Below are 26,146 nucleotides of genomic sequence, written 5' to 3'. Positions count from 1 at the left end.
CAAAGATTTGGGGGCAAATATCAGTAGTTTTTGGTCTGTCCACCCTCCCCTCCGTTTAGCTGTCTATCTGTCCACAAAAACTTTAACCTTGCCCATAACTTTTGATTGGTTAAAGCTAGGGCTTTCACATTTCATGTGTGTATTCCTTGTGACAAGACCTTTCTTTTGTAACCCAAATATTTGACCTCCTGACCTTGTCCTTGGAGTTTGACCTACCTTTGCAAAAAATTACCAAACTTTAACATTGGCCATAACTTTTAAACGAATGCTCCTGGAGCTTTTACACTTTACTTGCATATTTCATGTGACAAGACCTTTCCTTGAATACCAACATTTATGACCTCTTGACCTTGGAGTTTGAATAACTTTTGAAAAAAAATTAACGTTAGCCTTAACTTTTCCATGGATGAGGCTAGGCCTTTCATATTTCATATGTTTATTCCTTGTGATAAAACCATTTGTGACCTTTTGACCTTAGAGTTTGACCTTCTTTTGAAAAATTTAACCTTAGCCATAATGTACTACTAAGGTTATCACATTTGACTACTGTTTTTCTTGTGGTAAGATCTTTCTTTGGTACTAACATTTTTGACGTTGACCTTGGAGTTTGATCTTTCTGAAAACTTTATCCTTGGCATAACTTTTGAAAGGTTGGTGCTAGGGTTCTCATATTTCATGTTTTCTTTCTGACAAGACCTTCTTTTGGATACCAGAATTTGTGAACTCTTGACCTTCAAGACTGACCTACTTTGATCTCTTGACCTTGGAGTTTGACTTGCATTGAGAATTTTTAACCTTTTACATAGTTTTTATATGGGGGCATCAGTGATTCACGAACACATCTTTTTTCTATGTGAAAATATGTCGAATAAACCTGCTGTTTTTTCTAAGCAACCTGTACCTTGATATATTTTTGCTATTTGCCTGTGGTGAAATATTCATTAAACTATTCAGAAGCAGCATTTGATTTCCAATGCAATTCACCTTGGAACTCTTCTGGTTTTATCCAGATGGTGACTTGACTGCTTCGGTACAATTAAACACCTATTTACTGACTATTCAGACAAAAGCAAGTTTATGGTCTTCCTCGACAGCAGCTATTTCCCTCAGCTTAGGAAAAAGTTGGTCTTGGGGGGGGGGGGGGGGGGGGGGGGGGCAAAAAACTTGCTACTGTCCTCATAGCCAGTAAATAGGTGTATACTATCTGCCAAGAGGACTAGTTTGGTATTTATTGCCAATAAGTGATGTAGCTAATGTGACTTACTGGAATAGGTGCTATCACCTAATTGAATAGGTGGTATGTCCTTTTCATTTCAAATAGGTGATATCATCCATTTGAATAAGCGATTTCAGCCATTCAAATAGGTGACATCACTTATAAGAATAGTGATATCAATCATTCAATGAAGGTAATATCAAAATTCAAAAAACTACATCACCATGCTGTGGAGAAGACAACAAAAATGGTCATTTAAGAAATTTCAATGTGTCTTCCAAGCATATACTGTAAAACTTGTGTAATCTGGATGTTGTATATTCCGAAATCTTGCCTAATACAAAGTTATCTTTAAGTCTCTTTCAGTAAATTCAATTGTTAAACATGTTGTCTAATCTGGAATGTTGTCAAATCAGTCCAGTTTCTTTGGAACCAGTGTTGTCCAAATTAGATAAATTTTACTGTAATACAAGATCTGTTTTATATAACAAAACTGTTATTTGTTCATTCAGTAATTACTCTTACAGAGCCAATTGGAATGATATTTCTTGTGTGTGCCCACAGTAGATCTCTGAAGAGATTGAAAGTATTTGTTCCTAGTTACCCAACAGAAATATTTCTTCAATTTTTAGAATTTATCAACAGCTAGGTAAACAGCACTCACTCTTCTCAGGATTTCAATTTTACTAACATTCACATCTTGTCCTATAAATACATGCAACACAAAAACAACAGTATATCTAGACAAACACAGTTAACAAAGATATATAATATTTTGTCATAAAAACATTAGAGGTCATCTAGTCCTGTAACTCCCTCAACGTCTTCATCTTTAATAAAATCATCAAATGTAGAACTTCTATTACAGGGTGGAAATTTATTCCTATATTCACTGGAATCTGCAAGAAAAGTTCAGACTAATTAATATTCATTCAACAGAATATAAAAATAACAGGTGTTAATAGAAATACTATACTTGCTGGTGAATTTCATATACCTGTAGTAAAAGCTTCAGAAGCAGACAGTTGAGTATCCTGCACTGTGAGTCCAGCCACCAAATTTATAAATATCCTGATAAAACACATGTACTTTAATCTATATCTCTATTTGAACTAGATTTTGCTGACACTAAAAAATTAGCATTGCATAAAAATTCTGTACCCATAGTATTTTACAAGCATCTGATTAAATTTATAGCAATGTATCAACCCTTATAAAGTGATTTGGTTCATAATTTTGCACATTTTGATATGTGATTTAGATTCAAAAATGCATGGCTCAGGTTAGTTAAAACTTTCACAAGAAAATTAATAAAGATAATTTTGACTCATATTTTGCATTACATGAGCATGTTGGTCTACAAAAGTTTGGTTGAAATTTGCTTAGTGGTTCTGGAGAAAAAGATGAAATTGTAAAAAGTTAACGACGACAACAACAGACAAATTTTGATCAGAAAAGCTCACTTGAGCCTTTGGCTCAGGTGAGCTAACAGGTCTGGTAGTGTTCATCCCTATATGCATCATCAAGCAAGAGTGGTTACAATTACTTGGAATAGACCTGCTCTAAACATTTTAACATTCAACCATCCAGAAAATATAAGCCAGATCCAGCATCCAAAGCAAGTTTTAAAGTGTGCATCCCTATAAGCAACTTTGGTCATTTGGCTTATAGTTACTTGGAATGGGCTTCAAAAACTTGTATCTAAATATTCATCCAGAAATTGTATGTAACATTCAGCATCCAAAAGAAAGTCTGATGGTGTACAATCCATGCAAGTTTGGTCCAGGTAGGGCTTATAATCACCTAGAAATTGACTCGCTGCCTAAACTTGCATCTGGATGCTGAGGCTTGGCTATAGCATGAGTTCATCACAATTTTGTCCAAGCAAAATAGAATGAATTTAAAATGGATGGGTAAGAAGTCATGATTTACCTTCCATTAATAAATTTGTTGCCATAATAATACAAATGTATATATAAACCAGATCTTTGCAATTTTACCATGCAAAAACTATTTTTTACCATTCACCGGTAACCATTCAGCCATATAATCTCCTACAGTCCTCATGATATAAACCATTCAATTTTTATCTCATACATTCAAAAATAATCAATCATCATTTTCAGATAAATCTACTCAAAAGTCATTGATAAATAATTGAGTTTCATTAGTTGTAATAAACACAGAAACATCTTTTGGTACATATAAGTAAATAGAAATACAATATCTTAAGAGCCGAGCTAGATGATGGTTTTCTTGTGGTGAAATTAAATAATACAACATATATGGATTTATGGTTGGAGCTGCAATATCTACTGATTAAAAATTCATTAGCAATGAAAGAAAAAGTGAGCAAGCTCACATACCCCACGCTCCCCCAAAACTCGACAATGCAACACGCAATGAATGGCACAGTGCATTTTAAATACACAGTATAATTCATGAATTTGTTTATAAACTGTACTTATGAAATTATTTAAGGCAAAGCACCAATTTGATGGGGGGGGGGGGGGGGGGGGGAACTATCCAAGATTTTGTGTGTGTGTTAAATCATTAATATTTTGATCTCAAAATCAATAGGGGACTTTAAAGGTCATAAAATATTTCACATAAAGTTTCATTACAAAAGCTGATTCCAGTGGATTTCCTTATTACCTAGTTCAAGATATTCAAGATATGGCCAAAAATCTAAGTTGAAAAGTGCCAAAATTCCCAGAAAAATAATGGAATAGGAATTTCCTGGAAATATGCACTTTTACACACTGTGTACTAAATATCTGCAAAGTTTGACCAAATTCTGTGCAGCGGTTTAAGAGGAGTTGCACTGACAAACTGTTCATCTCTATATTCAAGATATGGCCAAAAATCTAAGTTGAAAAGTGCCATAATTCCAAGAAAAAATAAAGGAATCGGAATTTCCTGGTAATATGCACATCTACACATTGTGTCCTAAATATCTGCAAAGTTTGACGAAATTCTGTGCAGCTGTTTATGAGGAGTTGCGCTGACAAAAAAACAGGACTGACACACTGACTGACTGACTGACACACTGACTGACTGACGGGTCAAAAACATTATACCTCACGCAACTTGTTGCGTGGGGTATAATTAATCATGTATAATGCATTTGAATGTTTGTTTCACTGAGTATTGTGTTGGTATTAGGATCATTATGCTTAGCATGATAATTTTGTCATTAAGTGACAATGTTGGAAATGACAATGATTTATATCATTAATCCTCACATCTGCAACACTTAATTATAATTAATTAATTATGTCACTGACAGTCGTTCAATACTAATTGCAGAATCATATCTCTCGCCTCTCTGTTTTAACATATTGCTAAGTATTTCTCTTACCACATGGCAAAGTTTGCTGTGTAGAAATCAGTGAATGTAAAGAATGACAAGAGAGATGCTAGTATCTGAAATAAAAATATTATTACTGGATTATATGTTACTTTATGCAAAACAATTCAGGTTGAATTGTAGTGTTGTATGTACTTTACAACTAATTTTGTTATCTTGCAGCTTTTTACACAATATCAGAGCATACACATGTGCACTTCTATTAATTCATTCAATGGATGAAATAAATAAAATGCATATATATTCCTTACCTTGGAGAAGCCTTGAACTTTGGCAAAGTCCACTTGTCCTAATTTTTTTTCTTGCAAGTTTATGGAATGTAGAATTAACAACACTCCAAATACACCACTGAAAAATTGGTTTTTATTTATCAAATGACATATGTTTTAAACTAATATTTATCAACATTAAAACAACTGCATACTGACTTGTGATGAAAAAGTGCAGCCTTTTAGAGTCAGTCAAAAAATTTCATTCACTGCAAGTTAACATATTTTGTTAAAATTGTTAAAGTTCCTGTAAATATGCTGTACCATGTACTTCTGGAGAAGTAGGACTTTTTAATCATGGTTAATACAAGTGTTTTAGTCTTTCTCTAGCTATAGCTAAGTCTCTTTGAAGGTGTTGTAAAGCAAGGTATACCTCAATAAACATCCTAGCCAAAATTTGGAAAAATACAGATGAGGAAATCTGGCTGCTTCCAGGGCATCACCTGTAACATAGAGAAAATAATATTCTTTGAAGAATTTACATGAACATGCTTCATTTAAAATATACAGTCTGCCACATCTGATTCAAATTTGGATGATTTACTGACTATGAAATTTTGTATGGGATTTAATTTCATTGATAAATTTATCAAAGAAATAAACTAAATTAATTTTGAAAAAATATTTCTGCTTCTACAGTATATCCATGAGTTAAAGCTGAGCTCAATTTGTAAAAGGAATTTGTCCGCCATATTCTTTTATTCAGTCTTTATATCTGAAGGCCCCTATATAAGCCATTCAGTGTAATCAGTTGTCACCTGTGTAGATGGACATATGCTACATAGCTATTGTAAAACACTCATTAGCAACAAAAATAATTGTTTACTTCTTCCATGGCAGGAGAGAAAGAAAACTTACAACTGTTTTACAATTGTTAATGTAAGATTACCAGCACAAACACGTCATTCATTCCATGCTGGTACCCGTGACAATAAAGTAGTCAGGTGTAATGAATACGAAGGGTATACCCCAGTGCTGATATTGAAGATAGTGAATCTAGTAAGGTGTATGCCTATTTATGAGTTGTGCTCAGCTTTAGGAAGATTTTTATATATCACAATTTGGGTATATAATTTTAAATTGCTAATTATGATCATACAAGGCCTTCTGCTTTCTAGATATTGACAGGTCTGGAGTGAAATGAAGATCTTAAAATGCATGCTGTATTTCCAGTATAAAACCAAAATACCCAATAAGGAGATTGAATCCTGAACCAAGTGGATATGATAAACAAAAAAAAAAATGATTGAATGTTTGTTGTTTAATATCCCTTTCAAGAATTTTTTCACTCATACAGAGATGTCACCGTATGCTGGTCAAGGGCTTCAAAGGAGTATTCTACTTAAGTGTAGTAGTGTGGTCCCTTTTTACACCCTGGTTTACCGGTTAAATATTAGCATACGGTACTTTGTTTGTTTTCGTTGTTTATAACGAAGTATTTCTAATTAAAACATTGTGTATTTATAATGAATAATTAAACATATCAAAAAATAAAAGCATATTTTTAACACCTATCGCACTAAAAAATGCCGGAACATTTTCCCCCGATCAGACTACGGTTTCTCTATTACATGGAAATGGGCGGAGACATTTAGATTAGATATTATAAAAAGATCTTGGTATGATATTTTTCTTTCAAAGACGATTCACAATCAACTACAAATACAATTTTCTATTTTATACAAAACTTTGGCAGTAAAAACTATAACAAGATGAACCAAACAAGTCCATGCTGATCGACATAAAACTGAGTACGTTTCAACTGAGAACTAGCACGTTTAGTGGAGGCATTTACCCGTAACGATACAAATCCACGTGGCTTGTTATGATTCTAAACAGGTCATAAAGAGGTTAATCGCATGTAAATGAAGATAGCGAAGAGATTCAAAATCACAATACTTTTAATTAGAAAACATAGAGCACAAGGTTGTTCAACAAAGATCTTTTCACTCAACCTTTAAACGTATAATACATGTATAAACATTATATTTCAAACTCAACTCTGAACAAACCTGAGCTCGGTGTTTACAAAAACTTTGAAATGTGTAGCTGTCACTGATTTCTTTTGATATTCATGAAAATCAAAGGACCCTACCTTCAACGCGCAGCTTCGTATGCTGCCTATATCTATTGTTTGACATTTTTAGATGATGGTTCAAATAATAAAGACATTAGTTAATAAAAAAATTCAATTTTTAAAAATTTTAATAAATGTTCGAAATCTGACGAGTAACCGGGGACCACAGATAAGCCTTATTGAGACTTGTTCTTTAGACCTATACTCGGCACTCAGGGCAGTTGAGCAGTAAGGGTTCTTTATCATGCAAACGCCCACCATGACATGGGACCTCAGTTTTTAAGGTCTCATTCCAAAGACCTGTGACTTTCACTTCTCATGCCGGGCGCTTGGCGAAGGAACAGTCACTGCTTATGTTTACATCTTAGGTTTGACGCAGCACGGCGAACAAGAATCGAACCTGGGCTTCCCGATCATGAAGCGAGCACCCTACCAGTAGGCTACCATGACAGGGCTACTTGCTAATTATAATCATGCAAAAGATGGTTTGCTAGATAGCAATAGATTAATGTGACTTTATAAAATCTTATTGACTCGCTTGACAAATTATTATTAACAATAATACTCCTCTGTTATTGCAGAAATTTAAACATAGGTAATCAAAGATGACAAAGCTCACCTTAACAAATGTTATCTATAAGCGAAAGCTATGTCTCAGCAATTGAATGTTCTGGTAGTGTTCATATCTACATGCAACAATCATGCAAGTTTGGTCTAGGTGGGATCTGCAGTTTTTTAGGGAATGTTCCAAAAACTTAAAATGTTTCAATCATCTTTAAACTAGAAATATGTCCATGGGACATGAATGCCCCACCGAGGGTACATTAGTAATGCAACGTGAAAATTTGTATTAGTGTATGAAATTTGATGAGAATATCTTGAAAAGTTCCTTTAAAATTAAAATTGAAATCTAAAAAGTTGGACATAAACGATAAATTCTCACCAAATTATGCATAAGTGCATAACTTACATAAATATATCTTAAATGGTTTCTTTAAAATTAAGCAAAATGCAAATCTAAGAAAAGTAAGGCCAAGGTCACAGGAAAGTTCAAGGTCAAATGATTTTTATGTAGTTGAATTCTTCTCACAAATACGTATCAGCATATTTAAGTTTGATAAAAATATTTTGAATGGTTTATTTAAAACTGAGCTAAACACTAATTAAAATAAATGAAGTTAAGGTCAAAGGAAAGGTCAAGATCAAAAAATGTTGATGCAGTTGAAAAGTTTACATCAGTATGTATTAGCATATGAAGTTTGATAAAAATATTATGAATGTTTTCGTTAAAACTGAGTTAAACACAAATTGAGAAAAGTGAGGTCAAGGTCAAAGGAAAGGTCAAGGTCAAAAAATGTTGATGCAGTTGAATAGCTTACATCAGTATGTATCAGCATATGAAGTTTGACACTAATTTAAGATAAGTGAGGTCAAAGGTCAAAGGAATGGTCAAGGTCAAAAAATCTTGATGCATTTGAATAGCTCTCATCAGTATGTATCAACATATGAAGTTTGATAACACTCTGTTGAATGGTATCTTTAAAACTGAGCTAAACACTAATTTAAGAAAAGTGATGTCAAGGTCAAAGGAAATGTCAAGGTCAAAAAATATTGATGCAGTTGAATAGCTCTCATCAGTATGTATCAGCATATGAAGTTTGATAAAAACATTTCATTAAAACCAGTGTTTGAAACTCACTGTAAATTTAGTCAGACATGCAGGTCTGACTGCTAGTAAAAGTTGTCAGCCCTGCCAAAGATCTACTTGCCTGAGAAAAAAATTGTCTTTTATAAATTTGTTTTTTAACGATGATGTGACTGGAACCAGGTCACCATAACTTCAAACCAGAATCTATAGACTGATGAAATTCTTCCTATTGGCTTGTTACACTTTGCTACCGATACTATTACTTGATATGAAAAAGATTTATCAAATATATGAATTTTAATTATCGAAAATTTTAACACGTCCATCCGGGCATCAGTACATGCAAATTTGTTCGCCTGCTGCAAAATTAGTGCATCTCGTGCAGTCGGGTGCACGGTTATTTCGAACACTGTTAAAACTGAGCTAAACACTACTTTAAGAAAAGTGAGGTCAAGGTAAAAGGAATGGTTAAGGTCAAAAAATGTTGATGCAGTTGAATAGCTTACATCAGTATGTATCAACATATGAAGTTTGATTACACTGTCTTGAATGATATCTTTAAAACTGAGCTAAACACTAATTTAAGAAATGTGAGGTCAAGGTAAAAGGAAAGGTCAAAAAATGTTGATGCAGTTGAATAGCTTACATCAGAATGTATGAACATATGAAATTTGATTACACTACCTTGACTGGTATCTTTTAAACTGAGCTAAACACAATTTAAGAAAAGTGAGGTCAAGGTCAAAGGAAAGGTCAAGGTCAAAAAATGTTGATGCAGTTGCATAGCTCTCATCAATATCTATCAGCATATGAAGTTTGATAAAAATATCTTGAATAGTTTCTTTTAAACTGAGCTTTGAACAGAGCTAAACTCAAAGCGTGACGTAAAGACAGGCAGAAGGACAGAAGACGGACATGACAAACACTATATGCCCCGGCCATATTCATGGCGGGGCATAAAAATAGGTCAGATCATCCAGGTGAATAAATGCAGATGTTGCATCTGAGGCATGTTTGCTAGTGTTCATCCCTAGAAGCATCATTCATGCAAGGTGGGTCAAAGTAAACTTTATAGTTACTTTGGAATGAACCTGCTCCAAAGATATTGATCATTCATCTGGAAATGTAAGCTAGATGCAGTCTGGTAGAAAACATCTCTAGATGCATCATCTATGCAAATTCAATCAATCAGTTGAACTGTGGTATCTCAAATACATCTATCTCAAATACCATGGATGTGTCTAAGTGATTTGGAAGTCCTAACCACAGATTTCTTAAGTATTTTACACTTGAAATCTTGAACCCTTGAATATCTTGAAGTTTTTTCTGAGTCCCCTTGAGTTCGAGATAACTAGGTTTGACTGTATATTCGAACAAGTCGACCTGCTCTAAGAACTTAAACCTAGTCATTCAACTGGAAAATATATATTATATATCCAGCATATCTGAAGTATGCTATTAATGTACATCCCTAGATGCATCATCTATGCAAATTCAATTAATCACCATAAGGCTTATAATTATATTCAAACAAGTTGAACTGCTCCAACAACTTAAATCTAGTCACCTAACTAGAAAATATATATATTCAGCATATCTGAAGTATGCTGGTAATGAACATCCCTAGATGCATCATCCACGCAACTCTGGTCCAGGTAGAGCTCATAGTTGCTTGGGAATGAACCTGCTCCAAAATATACGTCAGATCCAGCATCTGAAGCAAGTCTGGTAATGTGCATCCCTATATATGCATCATCCATGCAAGTTTGGTCCAGATAGGGCTTATATGCATTGGGAATGGACCTCAACTCCAAAATGTTTAACTTATTCAGTCATCCGGTAAATGAAGGTCAGATCCAGCATCTGAAGTAAGGTAATGTACATTCCTATATGCATCATTCCAGACAGGTCTGGTCCAGGTAGGGGTTATTAAAGTTACTTGGGTAAGGACTTGCCCTTAAAAATCTAAGAGGGATGTCAAAGCCAGAGGCATAGCATATGCTTATCTTGACTTCATTGAGGAGAGATAAAATTGTATTGTAAATGTTGTAAATCAAGGAGTTTTGATTATATTATCTTGATATGTAGAAAAAAAAATACTCCTTCATGAGAATCAGCTATTTATATATATATATATTTATACCAAAACACCAGTGTGACTACTTAATATTCTACTTAATATTCTACATCTGTTGTGATAACAATCTACATGGAATTAATGAGAGGAGTGACAACTCAGGGTAGACATTTTACATCATACAACTTGATACACACTAACTTAACATGTTAATAGACTCTTACCTATTAAATAACTTGATGGCGCAAACAAAATTATGCTGTAAATAAAGAATAATACTTCAACTACCTATTTATTCAAAAAAAAAAAAAAAGAAAGAAAGAAAAAAAGAAATACATTGAATGCACTAGATTTATCTTAGGAAAAATTAAAGTGACATTTTTGAGATGACAACTTTGCTGTTTACAAGAAATATGAATTCCACTCAGTATAAATATCTGACCAGAGGCCTGTTCAACAAAGCAAACGTTCACGAGCACTGCGAACATTCACGAGCGCTGGCGAACATTTCTGTTGGAGGGATAAGAAATTTTGGCGAGCACTCACGAACGTTCGCTCTGTTAAACAGGCTTCAGTTTATACATTCAACTACTTTTTAAATGCAATTTTCCTTTCTCTTCTTACCAGTAGATATAACTATAGTTATTAACTCTATTCCTCAACAATATCTTACAAGTAAATGTAATTTTAATATCAACTCCACTATGCATTCATTTCTTATCAGTAGAAACCAATAATATTTTCTCCATTCCACATAAATAATCATCCAAGTATAAATGTAACTATAAAATCAACTTCACCCTGCATTGATTTCTTATCAGTAGCGGTAACTATATAATGTTAACTCCATTCCACATCAATATCTTACAAGTAAATGAGTAATTGCAATATTTAATCAATTCTACAAAAAATTCTTACCAGAATTAAAATTCAACAGTGGATGTAGTTTTAATAATAACTCCTTTCTGCATTCATTTCTTGTCAGTAGATGTACAGTAACTATAATAGTAACTTCATTCCACATTATATTCTAAATATAATATCAATTCATTTTCCAATCATTACTTACCAATAGATGTAACTACAATACAACTTCTCTATTGAGCTGCAACAAAAGAATAAAGAACTTCTATATAGAAATGCATTACATTAAACTGATGTAGCAAAATAATATATTACAGACTCCATGTATTTATATGACAATATTAAACTTTCATGTAAATCAGTTGAATCTGATTTGTCGAGAAACATTTGTTAAAAAACACTATTACCCACTGAATAATGAAGCCACGCCCTCCAGCATAGCAACAGTCAACATTGCTTGACAATGGGTGATATTCCAAAAAATATTGACTGCGCAGAATTTATGCGTGCTAGGTTCATTGTAATATATATTTGTATAAAACAGTCAGTATAATATAAAAAATATTGCATGTAGTTGAGTGTAACATTGAAAATTTTCACCCCTCAAAAACCATTGTCAACCAAGGCTGCACCTCGGTTGACAATGGTTTTTGAGGGGTGAAAATTTTCAATGTTACACTCAACTACATGCAGTATTCATATACCGGTATTGGCTTAATCAATGGTCCTTAAATCTCATATTCATATACCTCAAAAACATTTTAACAACCAAATAAACACTGGTTAGAATTAGGGATGTCAACCAATATTTTTGAATATTCAGTCGATGAGATGATACTCCTTGCTATACACCTACAAAAGTCTACAACCAATTTTTACTTCCAAATACCAACACAAATTTCTTGAGTATGGAAGCGTAATATGTACATTTCCATACATGAAGGTAGGATGATGCATATTTAAAATATTAATTTACAACAAGATTTTATTTATTTTATTGAATATTCAAATATATAGCAAAACTTATCTAATCCAGAAAGTAGTGGTTCCATAGAAATTGGCTAGATTGGCCAACAAAATAAACAACTAATTTACTGAAAGGAAAGATAACATTGTAATAGACAAGATTTTGGAATACACAATATCCTGATAAGACAAGTTTTACTGTATTTTTTTTTTTAAATATTTATGTTTTAAAATATTTTCACTGAATATTCAAATATGAACTATTGACAAAATTGACATCCCTAGTAAGAATATAACAAAGAAAATCAATATTGCTCTGTTATTATCTTGGTGTACATCAATTCTGCTTTACCTAGATTTCAGTCTTCCTTTCATCAATTTTGTGTAAATCTGTAAACCTCCTAAAGAAAAAGGATTTATCATAAGTTTTCACAAAGTCAGATGTGGTAAAAGAAATACATGTAACTTCATGCAGTCAAATCTCATGATCTCGATCTTGATGGGGCAAGTAAAATCTTGGCAATATCCAAGGAATTGAGATACATGTATACAGAGTAAAATGCTTGCAGAATAAGGGATTGGGACTTCCAAATCACTTCGACATATCCATGGTATTCGAGATATCGGTGTTTGAGATACCGAAGTTCAACTGTAATATATATATTTTTTTTAGCTTTCAACATGTTTTAAGCAGAAATCAGCCAGAATCCTGTGCTTTTCAGTATGTTTTACTGCATATAATAAAAATAACTTATTTTTACCAGTAGTTATTTTCCTCACATAACTCTTTGCACACTTTTATTGTATTTGTGTTTTCTTTGCATGTGTGAATATGAAATTGTTTTGATAATATAATCAGTTTTACCTGTAAAAATAATGTGAAGTCCAATCCAGATATATCCTTCTTGACTAAACTGAAAATAAAGAATCAAATCATTTAATACAAGATATTTGTTATTGTTTGTTTGTTTGCTTGTTTTAAGCCTCTTCTGGTCTTATGAGTATCTAGGTACCTCTAGCTATGACCATCTCAGCACCACCTTGGACAGGATCTTTGGATCCATTCAAATCCTAAAAAATTTTATGGGACTCTAGTCATTACCACATTGCTTGAATTGGCTTAGGAGTAGCATTTCAAATACATGTACTACTAAATTCCCTACTCCAAACATATGAAACTTTAACCCAGGGGACATAGGTTAATCATATACATATACAGTCGCAATATTAATTTGATTAATTTGTGTTATTTAACTTTCCATGTCACAATGTCTAGTAAGCACACCAGTTCTGAAAGGTGTAAATTCATGATAAAGATTTATAAAATCAACGATGAATATGTAAATATAAACATTGAATTTTTATTTGTGGATGTTGTTGGTCCTTTAACAGCACCTGTTAGTGCCAACAAATTATCATATTGTGCTACATGTAATGAGTGGTATTCACAGATGACATTCAAAAATAAGACTTCAATGCTTAAATAAAGGATCTTCAATGGTTTGTGGTTGGATATGATTTTATTTAAAGAGTTTTGTGTTTTCTATCCCCAAGCCTTGGTAAGGGGATAAAAACACTTGAGTTGGATAAACAAAAGGCCCATGGACCACAACGCTCACTTGAATCAATATGGTCCTGCTGTTCTTCATCAGCAAATTCTTTCACTTATATATTCATAGGTGACACTCACTCCTCCACGGCACCTGATCCCACCTCCGATGTTTTAGGAGGTCCACGTTTACTCTGCTCCTTATTTGTATTGTTTAAATGAACTTTGAGCTTGAATACTGTTCATTACCTCCATATTTCATATAAAACATTGATCTCTGTTGTGACCCCACCCTAACCCCAGATGTCATGATTTGAACAAACTTGAATCTACACTATCTTAGGATGCTTCCATATTCATATGATTAATTGTGGTTTTGTTGTTCTTGAGAAGAAGATTTTTGAAGATGTGGCCCTACCACTGGGGTCATGATTTGAACAAACTTCAATCTGCACTACCTGAAAATACTTCCATATCAATATGACTACCATAATCATGGTTCCTCTGTTCTTGAGATTTTTAACTTTTTTTCCTATACTTACTATATACCTTTATATTAAATTCTGATAGACCATTGTGGCCACATCCTACCCCCCAAGTGTTATGATTTGAACAAACTTAAATCTGCACTACCAGAGGATGTTTCTGTATCAATAAGTCTGATCATGGCTTTGCTGTTGTTGAGAAGAAGAATTTGAAAGATTTTTCCCTATATATTCCTATGTAAAACTTTGATCCCCCACTGTGGCCCCATCCTACTCCTGGGGGTCATGATTGGAACAAAATTGTATCTAGACTTTCTGAGGATGCTTCAATACCGATGTGAATAATCATGGCTTTACTGTTCTTGAGAAGATTTTTAAAGATTTTTTTCCTATAAATTCCTATGTAAAAAATTTGATCCCCCATTGTGGCCCCATCCAACCCCTGGGGGTCATGATTTGAACAAATTTGAATCTACACTACCCGAGGATGCTTCTATATAATATGCCTAATCATGGCATTCCTGTTTTGAGAAGAGGATTTTTGAAGATTTGTTCCTATTTATTCCTGTATTAGACTTTGATCTCCCATTGTGGCCCCACCCTACCCTCGGAGGTCATGATTTTTACAAACTTAAATCTACACTCTGTAATGAAGGTTTCTCATAAGTTTTAACTTTTTTGGCTCAATGGTTCTTGAGAAGAAGATTTTTAAAAGATGCCACCAAATTTTCACTACTTCTTAATTATCTCCCCTTAAAAGAGGGCATGGCTCTTTATTTAAATAAACTTAAATCCTCTTCAACCAAGGATGCTTTGTGGCAAGTTTGGTTGAAAATGACCCAGTGGTTCTGAAGAAGAAGTCAAAAATGTGAAAAGTTTACAGTTGGAAGGACAAACAGAAGGACAATGGACAAATTGTGATCAGAAAAGCTCACTTGAGCTTTCAGCTCAGGTGAACTAAAAATCATATCCAACCATAAATCTTGGGAGATTCTTTTTATCCATCACTTTACATCGTTTGTCACAAATGTTGATATGAAAATGATATCACATGAGTTATCCACTGTATAAAGGAGTAACTATGTGATAAAATTATTTTTTTTTTAATACATGTATATGACTTACTTAGTGGCAACCTTGGGCCTGAATCCAGACCAGAGGGGAAATAAATTTTACAAGTTTGACAGGTCATCTTTACTGCATATTACAGTAAAACCTGTCTAATTGGGATGTTCTTGTCTATTACAATGTAAGCTTTAAGTCCCTTTCAGTAAATTCAATTGTTTAAAGGTTGTCTAATCTGGAATGTTGTCTAATCCGACCAATTTCTATGGTTTTATCGGAGTCTGGATTAGAATAATTTTACTGTACAACTATGTAAACTGTTTGCCTGCTAGAAGTTCATGGGCAAGAGAGAGTTTACAATGACACAATGTCCAGTCTTTCAATAATCACTTATTTATGGCCTCATTTGATATTTACCTGTGGGTCAGTGTGGATGATGATAATAGAAGATATCACTGTCAGCATCATCATACAGTAGGTAAAGAAGCTTGTCAACTGTCAATTAAATCATAGAGGAATTAACAGAACAAGAGGGTTCAAATAGGAATACTAAACAAGTCTTAAATGCATCATTCTTCATCAAATCAAAGATTCATTGCAACAAAAGATAACTGAAAATACTTTACTATTATTTGAACATAGGTAATCAAAGATTAAGGAGCACACTTTGACAAATGTTATACAAGAAAGGCAAAGTCTCATATACTATAGGAGTAAGTTTAACATTAAAGACATTTCATTAAACAAACCAAGAGGTCCATGGGCCACACTGCTCACTGAGCACTTTGGCTGGTGAAAAGCAGGTATCAGTTTAGTACTGAAAAGTTTAAAAATATAAGTGGTCCCAACCTACTTCCCCCTCCTCCCCTGAGAGGGGCAGGGAAGTGGCCATAACTTGAACAAACTTGAACCTACACTTACTGAGGATACATGTCAATATGATTAATCTTCGCTCTAAAAGAATTTTACAGATTTTTTCCTATATATTCCTCTGTAAAACTTTGATCTCCTATTGTGGCCCCACCCTTCCCCCACCCCCCAGGTCATGATTTGCACTAGCTTGAATCTACACTACCTGAATATGCTTCCATATAAATATGAACTAGTTGTAATTGTAACTGAGACTGTTACAGATGTTTCCCAAATGCTCTCCCTACTCCCTTTGGGGCCCCATTCCCTATATGTTTTAACAAATTAAGCAAAACCTTGACCTTTGTATTGCAGATTGAAAGAACTTATTTTCAAAATATTTTGAAGAAATAACAATGCAAATATAGCACAGTGAGCATAAGCAAATCAGATTTAAGTACATGAGCAAGCACAAGATTTCGAAAATTACCATATACATGTACATATACATGAACAAAATCTGATAGAATGCCATAATAAAAAGCTGCATTTTGAATTTCAAAGAATTTCACTGAGAACATAGAAAGTTACGGCAACATGAATATTAAACAATCAGAAATCAAAACTTTGTAAAAAGTTTTATCGACAAAATCTGTAGCATTCTGAAAAAATTTCACAGAATTTTTTAATTAACCATGGGAACATTGCTAGTTGAAATAAAAATCAATACATTGAATTAAATATCTTAGTGTAGTCTACTTGTAAACCAAGTTTTATTGAAATTGGTCCAAAACTGTAAGAGAAGTAGCATTTTGAACAAGAGGCCAAAGGGCAACAGCACTCACCTGAGTCACCTTGTTCAGGTTGTTCTCCAGGGGCCTGTTTTACAAAAGTACTTATGACTAAGACCAAAATTTAATTCTGCTTACAACTTTTTAATTTACATTAAAATGAAAATGGTTTTAATCTTTTTAAAAGGAATGTAGTAAGATACTTTTACGATAGCAATTTTAAAGGGAATCATCAATTTTGCAAAATTTTACAATCAACTTAAGTTTTTGGTCTTAGTCGTAAGTTCTTTTGTAAAATGGGTCCCAGATAAAGATCTATAAAGACATTTTTCCCTCCATATTCCTTTGGAAATTGTGACCCCATACCACCCTTTTAGGCCATAATTTGAAACAAACTTATATGGACTACCTGAGGATGCTTGCATTTTAATATGACTAATCATAGCCCTGCTTTTCTTGAGAAATAGATTTTTAAAGAGATTTTTTCCCTATATATTCCCATGTAAAATTCTGATCTCTTATTGTGGACCAACTATAATCCCAGGGATTAAAACTTAGACCCCCTTCTGTGACCTGCCCTAATCCTAGGGGTAATGATTTGAACAAACATGGATCTGCATTACCTGAGAATGCTTGCATTTTAATATGACTAGGCATGGCCCTGTTGTTCTAGAGATAAAGATTTTGAAAGAAGTTTTTCCTATATTTTTCCATTAAAACTTCTATCCCATATTGTGGCCCCACCCTACCTAAGAAGCCATGATTTGAAAAAAAATTGAATCTTCACTATGTCAGAAAGCTTCTTCATATTTTTCATCTTTTCTGGACCGGTGGTTGTTAAGAAGAAGATTTTTTAAAAATGGCCATACCAAATGTTCACTATTCTTAAACAAAGAGTGGTCTGCCATTTGAAAAGAAAATGAATTTCCTTTCCCCAAGGATGCTTTGTGCAAGTTTGGTTGAAATTGGTCCAATGGTTTTAGAAAAGAAACTGAAAATGTAAAAAGTTTACAGACAACAGGCAGACCCCTGACATGCTTTGATCAGAATTTTACTTGAGCCTTTGGCTCAGGTGAGCTAAAAGTTGTGTACAAACAGATGGATAGACAATGGACACCTTACTATCACATCAGTTCTGGTCTCTGACCAATAGAGCTAGAAATAGACCTGCTACAAAAATTTCAACCTGTTCACTCATCCAGAAAATGTCAAATGCAGCATCAGCAAGCAAATCTGGTAGGTGTACATTCATAGATTCATCAGCTATGCAAGTTTTATTTAGGTAGGGCTTACAGTTACTTGGGAAGGGACATACTCAAAATACTCACCTACTTTGCTGAGGTGAGTGTAAAAAATCTAAGAGTACTTAAGGAGGCTCTTAGCACTGATGAAATTTTTTTTTGACTTTGAGAAAACTAGTTTCTCTGTTACAAGGTTGCTTTGTGGCAAGGTATGTCCAGGACTTGAATTACCGGCATACATTTTTCTGAAATGCTTAAAGGAAAATCATATATAGATAGATGGACAAGAAGATTCCTATATGTCTCCTAAACTTTGATTCTGAGGAGGGTAGATTTCCATTTTTTTCATTATATATCTAAGGGCAGATCACTCTAACTGTACAAAAGTACCATCATGATGGAATTAGAACTCTTCAGTGTGCAGTGTTAGAACCTCCTTAGACAAAATTTGTTAAACTGAGAATGAAATTTTATTTTAAATATCCATGAATCTGGTAGTTAAACATTTAACACATTTGTAAATTACAACAAATAAAACCAATGTTATTGCATCTTCTTCACATTATCAATGCTGCAAAGTTATTGCCAGAAACTCTTACAACACAGAACATGTATATAATATCCAGAGAATGGGATTATCATCAATTACATTGAATCATATACTATGCCTCAAATCTTTTCTTACACTATACAATACTTAGAAAATATAAATATGGATGATTATTTTTTGTTAAAATATTTCAATCTCATACCCTGGATACATTTCTTTAGTTGATTATCTTTACCTCAAAATACATTAATGGCCTATTGTACACAATAAGCTATTTTCAAAAGAAAAGAAACAAAAAGAAAACATAAATATGAGGGGTAAATCAACTTTTAATTAAAAAATAAAAAAAGTGATACTTTTGTTCAAAAAAGGAATAATTTAATGACTATGTGCTAATTGTTGAACTTAGTAGCTATAGTACAAATATTAACAATTACATATTTCTATCATCAAGCTATGTGCTTGCCATGTCATACGTGGCATAAGAAGCACATACAAGTATGTGTCAGTATTTTAGATTTGAACTCACTGTTTGAGTAATGATCATCTGGACTCCACACACAATGACAGAGGCAAGGTTTTGGAGAGCAAAGAACACTGGCATTGGCTGGAAAAGGAATGGAATAACTGAGAAAAACCAGTCAAAGGAGTCCTGGTGTCTGCCACTAGTTTTATGTTTAAATTTCATTTAGGCCTTTACAAAAAAACATAAACTGGACAAATCATTTCAAAGATTGCCTAGATGAATGGATAAAAAAAATGTTCACATTTCATCTCAGGCTGATTCATGCTGGCACAGAAACTGTAATTTACCAAGTTAGCAAGACCCTTTGATCCTGAATAGACTGATCCAGCAAACAACATCATCCCTGGGATCCACTGTACCCAATCTGACCTATATATAGAAAAGAATTTTTTATTAACTTAGTAAATTTTTAAAATCTCTTATACAGGCAAAATTCACATCAAAAGTAGGAAGAAAATACAATTAATATGTTGCAAGACCTGTTTGTGTCTGTCAGCATTGGTGGAACACGCTTTGTGATAACTAAGAGTTGCAAAACTATGAAACCAACCAGAGTCTGCCATCTGTAATGAACACTACATTTGTATCAACACTCTATAGGTATTTAAGTAATACAAACATTTCAGGACTCGCCTTAGACAGTAAACTCTTTTTCAATGATTCCTGTTATTATGTAACATTAGTTCTTGTTGAGGAGGCTCTAAACACTGCACAATGAAGAGTTCTAATTCCATATATTTGTATGCAGTTAGAGTGATCTGCCCTTACATGTAAGATCTAATAAAAAGAAACACAAATTTGTAATAGATCAAATTATTCTTAACATTATATTAGCCCAATATAAAGTAATTGATTAGGTACATTATATAAGAGTTAATGTACAAGTAGTGCTGCGCATTCCTTAAAAAGTGATGGAGCTGAGGCCCCAAATGGGACCAAGACCCATTGCTTTTAAGGAAAGGAGTGCTATGAGTGTATTAATTGACCCACTTAAAATCCATTGTTTTATATGCTCGTAATTATTGTTTGTCATTATATACTAAAAACATAGGTAATCAGAGATTACAGAGCTCACCTCAAGGAATGTTGTCTTCAAGTAAGGCAAAGTCCCAAACTAATAATCTAGTAGTGTGCATCCCTAGATGTAACATTTATACAATTTTGGTCCGATAGGGCTTGCAGTTACTTGGGAATGGACTTACCTAAAAACTTTAAACTAGTCACTCATCCAGAAAATATGTCATATCCAGCATCTGAAGCAAGGTTGAGAGTGTTCATCCTGTAATGCATCATCCATACAGGTTTGGTTCAGATAGCCCTTATAGTTTACTTTAACCTGGTCACTCATCTGGAAAATGTCGGTCAGATGTATCATCTATGCAAGTTTGGTCAACATAGGGCTGAAAGTTACTTGGAAATGAGACCTGCTCTAAAAACTTTAACCTGGTCTCTCATCCAGAGAGTGTAGGTCAGATCCAGCATCCAAAGCAAGTCCAGTAGTGTGCATCCTTAGATGTATCATCCATGCAAGTTTGGTCAACATAGGACCTATAGTTACTTGGAAATGAGACCTGCTCCAAAAACTTTAATCTTGTCACTCATCTGGAAAATGTAAGTCAGATCCAGCATCTGAAGCTACTCCAGTAGTGTGCATCCTTAGATATATCATCCATGCAAGTTCTGTCAATATTGGGCTTTTAGTTACTTGGAAATACGACCTGCTCTAAAAAATTAACCTGGTCAGAAGCAAGTCCATTAGTGTGCATCCTTAGATGTATCATCCATGCAAGTTTTGGTCAACATAGGACTTATAGTTACTTGGAAATGCGACCTGTTCTAAAAACTTTAACCTTGTCACTCATCCAGAAAATGTAGGTCAGATCCAGCATCCAAAGCAAGTCCAGTAAATATGCATCCTTATAACCTTGTCACTCATCCGGAAAATGTACGTCAGATCCAGCATCCGAAGCTAGTCCAGTAGTGTGCATCCTTAGATATATCATCCATGCAAGTTTGGTCAATATAGGGCTTTTAGTTACTTGGAAATGCGACCTGCTCTAAAAACATTAACCTGGTCAGAAGCAAGTCCACTAGTGTGCATCCTTAGATGGATCATCCATGCAAGTTTGGTCAATGTAGGGCTTATAGTTACTTGGAAATGCGACCTGTTCTAAAAACTTTAACCTGGTAACTTATCCAGAAAATGTAGGTCAGATCCAGCATCCAAAGCAAGTCCAGTAGTGTGCATCCTTAGATGTATCATTCATGCAAGTTTGGTCAATATAGGGCTTTTAGTTACTTGGAAATGAGACCTGTTTTAAAAACTTTAACCTGGTCACTCATCCAGAAAATGTAGGTCAGATCCAGCATCCGAAGCAAGTCCAGTAGTGTGGATCCTTAGATGTACCATCAATGCAAGTTTGGTCAACATAGAACTTATAGTTACTTGGAAATGAGACCTGCTCCAAAAACTTTAACCTGGTCACTCATCCAGAAAATGTAGGTCAGATTCAGCATCCGAAGCAAGTCTAGTAGTGTGCATCCTTAGATGTACATGTATCATCCATGCAAGTTTGGTCAACATAGGCTTTTAGTTACTTGGAAATGAGACCTGCTCCAAAAACTTTAACCTGGTCACTCATCCAGAAAATGTAGGTCAGATCCAGCATCCGAAGCAAGCGTGGTATTGTGCATCCTTAGATGTATCATTCATGCAAGTTTGGTCAATATAGGGCTTTTAGTAACTTGGAAACGAGACCTGCTCTAAAAACTTTAACCTGCTCTAAGAACTTTAACCTGCTTCAAAAACATTAACCTGATCATTCTGCAGCTGAAATTGCAGAATCTGAAACCTTGATTGGTACAATGAAACATACTAGAAGCATCCCCCATGCATTTCTGATTAATATAGGGCACAGAAGTACTTGAAAAGAAAACTGCACCAAAAAACCTTGGACGCCGACGCCGAGGCCCGAGTATTATATAAGCTCCCCCAACTTCGTTTAGGTGAGCTGAAAATGTTTTAATTGATAAGATACTCTGTAAATATACATTTAAGTGTGCTAGACCACTGTAGTATTCAATTTATATATAGAGAGAGAAAGAAAGAGAGAGTACAGTGAAGAAAGCATTACGTAGTTATTTAAACTTCCACAATCCTTCAACAGCTTGGATAGCACAGTGAAATGAGTGTCTGACTGTACCAAGTTCAACTCCTAGAAGTGCTACACTTTTTCTTACAATGAAAACATTATTAAAACTTTATAAAATTTTCTAGGTTCTTGCCCCGCTGGAGGCACAGGGAGGAGAATTTGTACATAACAAACACTGTTTTCAATGTAAATTGCAACTCTCCATTCCTGAAAAGTATAATTGAGTACAACTCTCCATCCCTGAAAAGTAATGAAGTGCATTTAATTGCATTTATAATCCTTTGTGTTGCCACTCTTTTGTTTGAGCGCTCCATTATTCATCAGGAATGGAGAGTTGTAACCAAGTCACATGGAGACCACACATTTTTTATAATCATTTATAAGTTCTCCCTCCTGTCTTTATTGATGTGTGATAGGATTGGATTTTACGGATTGGTTAAGATCATTTATTATACATTCGGAAACTTTCTAGTTTTATACAATGGTTTCGGAAACGTCCTTGTCTTGGTTAAACATAGAATGCAGTTTTTGATTGGATAAGAGAGACACACCTTCAGATCGCAGGGTATTTAAAGCCCAGTATTTCATGTATATATCAGTTGGTTTGGAACCTTCTCAAAAGTTCGTGCCAGCCCACTTTCTGATAATCAGGGTGGATCCCGGTCTCTGTCCCGTTCAAAATTCTTGGTAATGCATTGTCTCGTTCAAGTTGCCCTTTTGTTTCCTTCATTTACACGTCCACTTTTGTTAATTTCCAGTTCCTTATTTCTATTTTGGTAAACCGGTTAGGATAGGCATAGTAGATTTTTCGTGCAGGGGTAGGTCACTTCTCTTCGGACTTAGCATTGGGTGGGACGGATTCTGGATATTTTACATCTGTTAGGTAGGCACTATTTTTTATTGAGGCCCATTTAATAATAAGATAGGTCATTAGTACATCAGTTTTTGTTGTAAATATATAAATGTAAATATTTTGTGCTGTTAATAAAATATAATTGTTGCCATAATAAATACTTGTTAATTTGCAAACTCTTGTTATTAAAATTCTTGGTTTGGTAAGTCACTTACGTGACTAATTGAAATACACAGGTTTATTGGTTAGTAAGAACTTAAATAATAAAATGAGAAGTACTATTATTGATAAAGAAAATGTGTGTTATTTAATGAGTTAATTTTGAGAATAAAAGAAGTACTTTCATACGATCAAATCTGGTTACAGATGCTAAGCTTTTAAAAAAAATATTAGAATCAATAAGATAAAGTAAGGCGATGCTTAGCATCAAACCCTGTACCCTCTGCATTGAGGTCCTGCACACTATACACGCTTAACTATTGAAGCTGATGTCAAAATGGTATTAAAAAATATTGACAACCTATAAAACATATATATGACTAAAATTTATTAAGATGTACATTTCTCTACCGTAATTGAAAAATGTTTGTATCATATTTTAATAGAGCAATAATTATAATTACGAGCATTTATAAAACAAAGAATTTTAAGTAGGTAAATATCCTTCTTGAAACCAATGAGCTTCCATCCCTTCTCCATTAGTTCTAAAAAATGGAGAGATATAGGAGGGCATTTAATCTGTACATACTTACCCAGTGTAAGCAAAGAACAATGATTTCTGTTTACTTATACTCCACTGTCTTCAAATATTTTTTCTTGAGAATTAAATGACAGGAACCTTAATTATTTTGAAAACTCAGTATGTATACCTTTATATCATATCATTGTCTCATAGTCCAAAGACCAAAAAAATTCATTAATGTTTACAGCCTCCTTAAGTTTATGCATTCCTTAATATAATTTGGACTTACTTGTACAACAATGGTCTTATTTTGACAATAAAGTTAGTGTTTAACATCATGAGACTAAGTAAACCATTTACTTGGTGAAAAACTTGAAAAATGCAAGCTTGATTAGGAAGAAAACTTTAATTATAAGGCATTGTATAATGCATTAATAATGATTGTAGAGAAAAGAATTGTATGTGTTAAATATAAGATTGATCATCAAGTAACAAAAACAAATACATACCCTTGAAAAACAGTTGGGTATTTAAACTCTAAGACAGACAGGACATACTACAAGACAAAAGGGAAAAGAATTGATATGTACTGCAATTCAATCTACTAATGTGAACAAGAGGCCCATAGGCCTTAATGTTCACCTGTCGAGTATCATTACTTTTGAGTATCATTACTTTCTCAGATATGATCACAACTAGAACTTTGGTCTCAAGTGACAATAATTTCAGAGTTTGGTAAGGACTCTGTAATCAATATCACATTTATACAGATTATCTCCTAGACATTCAGGAGTTAAGAAGGTATTATATTCACTGTGTAATAAATTTCAATAGCTATGGCCAATTTAACTCCAGGGCCTGATCCATGGACCTAGGGAACAGAAATTTTACTATTTTAGAAGAAGGCCAAGAACTATAGGTCTCTGATCAGACTGTACATGTAGCCCTGCTGGTTTGAATTTATATATACATGTACATGCAGTCTAAATGTCATATGTATTATTCAATCATATTACACCAATGCATGAAATGTTTTGGGAACTGTACTTACTTTACCTGTTTATTATTATAAATAACCTAAACTTTTGAAACATATTGACAAATAGTAGAAGGTTCCTCCCTTCACTCCAGTCTCTCCATTCCTGAACAAGATTTCTTTGCTTCCTGAAGCAGTTTTTTTTTAACTGAAGAAATTTTTATGCCCAGGCCTGCCATGAAATGCTTGGGTCATTTATTGTTACTCAAAGCTAACAGACAGACAGACAGATGGACATGATCTCCATACTATAATACAGGTGATACATGTATTTTAAACTTACCTTGTTGACAAAGTTTGTAATGACAAATAACAAGGTATAGATTCCTACTTCTGATGCCATTTTCCTTTCAACATCTAAAAGAGAAGTCATCATGGAAACATATAACTCCTGTTCCCACCTCTGTCAGCTCGCAGTGCTTTCTGTAATCCTTGATTTCTGGTTTAATATGGTGACACTATCCAGGGGCATCGCTCTTTATCTGCATCACAATTTATTGGGCTTCCACTTTAAAAAAAAAATCTAGGATTCACAAGTTACACCAAAGCACAGATAATAGACTGCAAATTGTAAAATCCATAATGTATTTATATAAAGAGACTGTCATCATTTGTTTGGCAGCTGTTTATTTTTTTCTTTCTTTCCCAGGGAAAGGTGATAATGATGCAGTTTTTGTCACGATGTCAGATGCGTGAATTATTGTCACTTGCTATATAAAACCTGAGTTAGACTTCTGACTGAATACTTTTTAAATGTATATTTTGTGACTCATTGATCATATTGACATTTTCTTCGAAGTAGGTAGGCCTAACTCTAAACGGGAATAAGACACGTGAAAATAAAATCTGAAAATTCACAGTGCAAACTGATATATTACGG

At 33.9% G+C, this 26,146-nt stretch overlaps 1 protein-coding gene across 1 annotated transcript; it reads right to left on the bottom strand.

Moving 5' to 3' along the window:
- Positions 1-1,866: 1,866 nt before the first annotated feature.
- LOC133185455 (transmembrane protein 241-like) lies at positions 1,867-26,063 on the bottom strand. Its single transcript, XM_061320661.1, has 15 exons — positions 25,550-26,063; positions 24,740-24,786; positions 20,023-20,106; positions 19,831-19,912; positions 19,547-19,624; positions 16,004-16,081; positions 13,353-13,401; positions 12,840-12,888; positions 11,727-11,762; positions 10,882-10,916; positions 5,229-5,298; positions 4,838-4,934; positions 4,578-4,642; positions 2,214-2,287; positions 1,867-2,115 (listed from the first exon to the last, which is right to left on the bottom strand). Exons 1-15 carry the CDS (start codon positions 25,640-25,642, stop codon positions 2,006-2,008), a joined length of 1,047 nt encoding a protein of 348 aa, XP_061176645.1. The 5' UTR covers positions 25,643-26,063; the 3' UTR covers positions 1,867-2,005.
- Between the last annotated feature and the right edge of the window lie 83 nt (positions 26,064-26,146).

This window comes from Saccostrea echinata, unplaced genomic scaffold, assembly GCF_033153115.1.
Source record: "Saccostrea echinata isolate AGI-Se365-2 ecotype Australia unplaced genomic scaffold, CSIRO_AGI_Sech_v1 ptg000001l, whole genome shotgun sequence".
Lineage (NCBI taxonomy): Eukaryota > Metazoa > Mollusca > Bivalvia > Ostreida > Ostreidae > Saccostrea > Saccostrea echinata.
Note: the sequence above shows the minus strand (reverse complement) of the source record. Positions and strands in the feature narration are given on the sequence as shown.

What these genes read in the sequence shown, in the direction of transcription:
- LOC133185455 (XM_061320661.1), bottom strand. Translation starts at nt 25,642, where the DNA reads ATGATGACTTCTCTTTTAGATGTTGAAAGGAAAATGGCATCAGAAGTA. An exon ending in TATTGTAGTTACATCTATTG is followed by an intron (nt 10,917 to 11,726) that starts GTAAGTAATGAT and finishes CTTTATTTACAG; the next exon opens with CATAATTTTGTTTGCGCCAT. An exon ending in AAGTTCAAGGCTTCTCCAAG is followed by an intron (nt 4,643 to 4,837) that starts GTAAGGAATATA and finishes TTTTTATTTCAG; the next exon opens with ATACTAGCATCTCTCTTGTC.